The following is a 6,559-nucleotide window of genomic DNA, read 5'->3' on the forward strand; positions in this document are numbered from 1 at the left end:
GGGCGACAGGGGCGGCAGAGGGCGGGGCGGGCGGTCCCAGCCTGCAGGAACTGGGGGGCCTGCGGGAGGGGCACCAATGATGCCCCAGGGTTTCTCTGTGACACTGGGGTAACAGCACCAGCTCGGGGCTCACGGATAGTGTGAAGGGTTTGGCGATGACCCCCGAAATCAAGTCACAGGCCGCGATTTGTGTGCGCCCAAGGGTTGGGGTCCCAGCCTCATGAGCCGGGCCTGCTCCAGAAAGTGCCCAGAGCCTGACTCTGTAGTCAGGACTGTCTTAGCGCCTTTGTTGGGCCATCTTTCACCAATGGGAACTCCATATCCGACATCGTTCTGGCTAGGGCGAGGACGTTGGAAGGGGCAAACCAGGGAGGGCCAGTCACGTGGCTCAGGGCAGGAGAGTGGCTTACAGTCTGCCAGTCTGGGACTGGGAACATGGGCCATGGGGGGCTCAGGGGGTCAGGGACAGCCCTGCCAGGGGATGGTGGTGTCTGCCGTGGTGGTGACTGGGCAGACCCTGCAGCAGGCTCTTCAGCCCAAGGCCATTCTTTCCTTGCCTGACTGGCCACCTCCATCTCTCCTTTTGTGGGCTGAGGACTTCCCCTGTGCCTCCTTCAACGTGCACCCTGCCCCCAACCCCCACCTCGAGGGGAGCCCTAGGAGGGGGGACCTGTGATGACCAGGGGTTCTCCTGGGGTCCAGGCACCTCTCCTCACCCAGGTTTCACCTGTGCTTCCCTAGGTACAGGTAAGAGGAACCCGAGATCAGTCTCTCTGGGCCTCCCTGCTTCTCCCCTTGAATGGAGCAGTGTTCAGGAGCTGCCCACAATGCCCAGCGCATGGCAGGTTTAGTGTTGCCTGACCTCAGGCTGGTGCTCGCCTGCACGCTCATGACTTGGGGATGCATGCTGGGTAGGCCACACCTGCCCTCGGCACCCCTCGAGCTCACAGCCTGGGAGGGCAGCAGCCAGACTGGATGTCTGAGTGGAGGCGTTTGCTGCAGCGGCCACATGTGGCCACACGCACACACTCTGGGAAGTCGTGGACGCGTGTCAGTGGCTGGCGGGGGTCTGGGATCCCCACGGGACGCCAAACATGGATCCCTGGAAGGATCCCCCAGTCCCTGCCACTCCTGGTGGTGTCCCCCCTTGGGAAGCCGAGGTCAAAGCTGTAGAAGCTGGGTTATCGCTCAGCCTCTCCTGAGACTGAATTTGGCTCCCCAAAGCCCGTCTTGAAGAACCTACTTTTCACCGGGTGGAAGGGACTGTGACACAGGCCACCCTTCCCAGTGTGTGTTTATCTACGCGATAAAATACCAGTGCCGCGAGCACCCCAGGTTCTGGATTCCACGCTGGGAGGCACATGGAGTCCCGGTCCTGCCCACACAGCAGCACCTGCTGGCCTTGGCCCTGATGCTCACGCCCAGTCCCTGAACACATCCTCCTGGGAAGGATAGGTCCCCTCGCTGCACCTCCCGCTCCAGGAGTCTGCCTGCCCCATCCATCTGGGGGTCTGGCTTACAGGAGGTGCTCGGGGATGCCTAAGGAGGGGCAAATCCTGTTGTACCTTAGCTCCTCAGCCTCCTCTGCCACAGAGGGCCTGGAGGGCTCACAGCCCCACCTGCACCTGTCCTCACACCCTCAGAGGCTATCCTGGGAATCCAGGCCCATGGCATTCAGGTCCAACAGCAGGGTCCAGCTCCTCTCCTGGGGTCCAGTGCCATGTGCCCCATTCTCTGGACCCCACCCTGGGGTCCTGAGCGTCCTTCCTAAGCCCTCTGCAGCCCCCTTCCGTCTCCATACCCCCCACCACTTTCCTTGGTGTCTGAGGTTTGGTGGTTGCCGTAGAAAATTACCCCAGAGCTTGGTGACTTATTTCCTCATAGTTCTGGAGACTAGAAGCGCAAGACACAGGTGTCAGCTCCCTCCAGAGGCCCTGCAAGAAAGTCCTTCCTGCCTCTTCTAGCATCTGGTGGCCCCAGGTGATCCTGGGCTCATGACCACGTCACTCCAATCTTCCAGTCTTTATGCAGCCTTCTCCTCTCTGTGTCTGTGCCCAAATCTCCCTCTCCTTTGTCTTGCAAGGGCACCTGTGATTGGATTTAGGACCCACCCTCATCCCAGATGATTTTTTTTTTTTTAATTTTTTTGAGACAGAGCCTCACTCTGTTGCCCAGGCTGGAGTGCAGTGGCACAATTTTGGCTCACCGCAACCTCTGCCTCCCAGGTTCAAGCAATTCTCCTGCCACAGCCTCCCAAGTAGCTGAGATTACAGGTGCACGCCACCACGCCCAGCTAATTTTTGTATTTTCAGTAGAGACCGAGTTTCGCCGTGTTGGCCAGGCTGGTCTGGAACTCCTGACCTCAGGTGATCCACCCACCTCAGCCTCCCAAAGTGCTGAGATTACAGGCATGAGCCACCACGCCTGGCCCCAGATGATTTCATCTCAAAATCCTTGCCTTGATTATATTTGCAAAAATTCATTCCAAATAAGGTTGCATTCTGATGTTCCAGGTGGATGTATTTTTGGGGGGCCACCATTGGATCTGGGAACAGGCTGAAGAGTCCCAAACAAACTGAGTGGCAGACTCCAGCCAGAGCCTTTTCTGGGGGGGCCAGTGGTTGCCTCCTCCATCGGCAGAACCTGAGCTAGAGCCTTGAAGGAACCTGTCTTCAAGTCTGGATAGGTCAGGGTATGGGTTTTAGATGTGGAAAACCGACTGAGGATGACTGAAAACCTGAGCTTTGTTCACTTTTTACATAAAATCTTAGTATCATAACTAGAACCTTTTTCAAGAGGAAAAAAAGTACTTTTTTATTAGGATGTTGGGGTCTGTGAGGACACGGCATGCTGGGGGAGGCCCCTTCCATCCAGCGGTCCTGCTCCAGGCCCTGTCCCCCTCCCCTGCCACCGAAAACGTGGCCTCTGTGAGAGCTTCACAAACGAAGACAGTGTCTATCCAGGCAAAGGTAGGCAGGACCGGACGGTGGGACACTGACCTCACCAGGAGCTACAGCCTGTGCCGGGCTGGCGAGGGCTCCTGTCCAACTCAAACTGGCCCCAGGCCCCTGCAGCTGAGCTGGGGGCACGTCCAGACCTGACCTCTCGCGTCCTTGCCCGGGCCCTATGGATGCCACGTAAGCATGGGAGCCCTGCCAGCTGTCCTCAGGTCAAGTGGGGCCAGGAAGGCCCCTCTGGGGCAGACCAGCCCACCCCTGGGCAGGTGCCAAGGACTTCAGCTGCCGGCCCTCACCATCTGGCGTTCTGCCTTCTTCAGCTCCCCCGGCTCCCTGCTGCCCTGAGGACCCCTGGCCTCTCCTCCTGCCCCCGTCCCTTTTTGCCCACTGCTCCTCCCAGGGGGCCCTTATGAGGGCTGCTGGACCCAAGCTTTGACCTCAGATGTGGCCTATTGTTGGGGCTGGATGTTTGGGCCTCCTGGCTGAAGCAAAGGCTAGGGCTGCCGGGCCCTGGGCCAGTCCAGCTTGTCCTTGCCGCCTGCAGTGGGCCCCAAGGGTGGGGGCCACCCTCGGGAACCTGTGTGAGCTCAGGTTATGCCCTTCCCCACATGGAGCTTCCCTCCCCAGCACCGCCCTCACTCTAACTCAGCTGCTCCTTGCCGCCAGGTTTTCCAAAGGAGCACGTGCCCTCAGGCCACAGGGGCCCCAGCACCGTCCTGCCTCCCTGGCCTGTGTGAGTGATTGCGCTGAAGGCCACGGGGAGAAGCCTGGGCAGGACACAGGCTGCACAGATGACGGGGGATCACACTGGCCTTCCTTGAAGGACACACTGCCTGGTGCTGGTGGGGGGAGGGGAAGTGGGGGAGTGGGGAAGGTGGGGGCAGGGGTGGGGCAGAAGGCAGAAAAGAGGCAGTCCGCGAGGAGTCCTTCCCAGGGCACATGCTAGGCTTGGCCTCCCTGAATGTGGCTCACCAGCTCCTCTGCCCTCTCAGGGCCACAGGCCCGGCCCAGCCCTGCAGAGAAGGCAGCTGGGGATGGAAACCTCTCTCCTTCAGCTCTTCAGCCATGCTGAGGACGGGTGCAGGGCCAAGGGCCATCTGGGTCAGAAGCTTCCCTGAGGGCTTCCCAGTAAGCCTGGAGCTCCCAGAAGAGAAGAGAAGCAGGGCCAGTGCATGGGGTGGGGGCTCCTCGGGCTGACACCCCCACCACCAAGAGCCTCCCCTCTCCCCTCCATGTGGTGCATGTTGGGCCCCGCCGCCTACCCACCACAACTCCGATTTCAGCCACAGCATCCCTGACCTCTCCTTGGAGAATGTGGGGGCCACTGGACACCTCAGGCCCTGACACTGGCACAGGCAGAGTCTCCTCTCGTTGCTGGACCAAACTGAGAGTCGGGCTGCTGTTTCTTGTGCTCTAGTAACGAGATGCAGAGGAACTGGGGAGGAAGCGGGTTTTTATTTCTGCAACCAGTTACAGGCAGAAGGCCTGGAAATTCCCGCCAGACCAACTCAAATTACAAAGTTTTCCAGAGGTTATGTACCTTCCAAGCTGTATGTCTATGTGTGAGTATGCATTCATCTAAAGACACAAGTGATGAACTTTTTTTTTTTCTTTTTAGAGACGGAGTCTTGCCTTGTCGCCCAGGCTGGAGTGCAGTGGCGTGATCTCGGCTCACTATTTTTGGTAGAGACGGGGTTTCACTGTGTTAGCCAAGATGGTCTCGATCTCCTGACCTCGTGATCCGCCCACCTTGGCCTCCCAAAGTGCTGGGATTGCAGGCGCGAGCCACCGCGCCTGGCCAAGTGATTAACTTCTTTTAATCTATAATTAAGGTCTGAGTTCTGAAGACCTTCCTCTGGAACCTCAGTAAACTGACTTAATCTTGTCTCCTGCTAAATCATGAAGGTTTGGAGAGTTCCTTCGGGCTCCCAATAAACTTGTCTGTGGAGGCCTGGAGAGTTTCTTCAGACCCCCAGTAAACTTGTTTAATCCTAAATGGGTCCTATTAAGAATTCCTGGCCGCGCGCAGTGGCTCACGCCTGTAATCCCAGCACTTTGGGAGGCTGAGACAGGCGGATCACGAGGTCAGGAGATCGAGACCACCCTGGCTAACACGGCGAAACCCCATCTCTACTAAAAATACAAAAAATTAGCCGGGCGTGGTGGCGGGCGCCTGTAGTTCCAGCTACTCAGGAGGCTGAGGCAGGAGAATGGCGTGAACCTGGGAGGGGAAGCTTGCAGTGAGCCGAAATTGCGCCACTGCACTCCAGCCTGGGCGACAGAGCGAGACTCTGTCTCAAAAAAACAAAAAAAAGAAAAAGAGAATTTCTTCATTATCTTGTCATGCTTCAAGGCCCAGGAGAGGACTGGGCACAACTCTTGGTGGGCTTTTGTTACATTCCAGCCTTTAAGGAAGGGCGCTGGCTTTTTTTCTTTAGAGACGGAGTCTTGCTCTGTCACCCAGGCTGGAGTGTAGAGATGTGATCTGGGCTCACTGCAACCTCCGCCTCCCAGGTTCAAGTGATTCTCCTGTCTCAGCCTCCCGAGTAGCTGGGATTATAGGTGCGTGCCACCACACCCGGCATTTTTCTTTTCTTTTTTTTTTTTTGAGACGGAGTCTCACTGTTTTGCCCAGGCTGGAGTGCAGTGGCATGATCTCGGCTCACTGCAACCTCTGTCTCCCAGGTTCAAGTGATTCTCCTGCCTCAGCCTCTGGAGTAGCTGGGATTATGGGTGCCCACAACCATGCACGGCTAATTGTTTTCTGTTTGTTTGTTTGTTTGTTTTTAGTAGAGATGGGGTTTCACTAAATTGGCCAGGCTGGTCTCGAACTCCTGACCTTAGGTGATCCACCTGCCTGGGCCTCTACAAGTGCTGGGATTACAGGTATAAGCCACCGCTCCTGCACAGCTTAGCTTTTAATATTTAACCACTCCGCACTGAAATAATTGTTACGTTAGGGAGGCCTGCGTTAGTGAGACCTGGCCTGCTACATTCTCGCATCTGTGGGGCGGGTACAGGAGCCACAAGGGCCGAAGAGGCACATGTCGGGCCTCTGGGTGCACCTCAGCGTGGGGGCCAGGACGTGGGGCAGAGTGCAGCCAGGGTTCTGACCCCTGGGGTGGAAGGGAGACTCCCAGGGCATCATGTCTCTACCGAAGTCCAGGGGGATGAGCCCCTTTTCCTCTTCTTAGATCCAGTCCCAAGACCCAAGCCAAGGGTGACCCTTCACACTGGCTCAGGCCTCTGCAGGCATCTTGGCTGAGGCTCCCCAAGTATGAGTGGTAAACCCTTGCCTACAGCCTCTGCACAAAGCAGCCCAGTAAAGATGCCCCCAGCACAGACACCCCGAGCACAGAGCCCCCCAGCACAGAGCCCCCAACACAGACCCCCCCAACAGAGTCCCCAACACAGAGCTCCCAACACAGAGCTCCCCAGCAGATGCCCAACAGAGTCCCCCAGTGTAGAACCCCCCCAGCAAAGCCCCTTTGCACAGACACCTCCAGCACAGACACCTCCAGCACAGAGCCCCCAGTACAGAGACCTGCAGCACAGAGCAGCCCCCCAGCACAGGAATCGCCCCAGCGCAGGGCCCCCCAGCA

General features: G+C 57.8%; 1 protein-coding gene across 1 annotated transcript in view; it reads left to right on the forward strand.

Annotated features, from left to right (window-relative positions):
- The first annotated feature begins 6,001 nt into the window (after nucleotides 1-6,001).
- The window catches only part of MCRIP2 (MAPK regulated corepressor interacting protein 2), a 6,366-nt gene continuing 5,808 nt past the window's right edge, over nucleotides 6,002-6,559 (forward strand). The window contains 1 exon segment of the mRNA XM_017858279.1: nucleotides 6,002-6,028. Coding sequence (XP_017713768.1) covers nucleotides 6,002-6,028 — 27 coding nt within the window.

This window comes from Rhinopithecus bieti, unplaced genomic scaffold (assembly GCF_001698545.2).
Source record: "Rhinopithecus bieti isolate Rb0 unplaced genomic scaffold, ASM169854v2 scaffold_47707, whole genome shotgun sequence".
Lineage (NCBI taxonomy): Eukaryota > Metazoa > Chordata > Mammalia > Primates > Cercopithecidae > Rhinopithecus > Rhinopithecus bieti.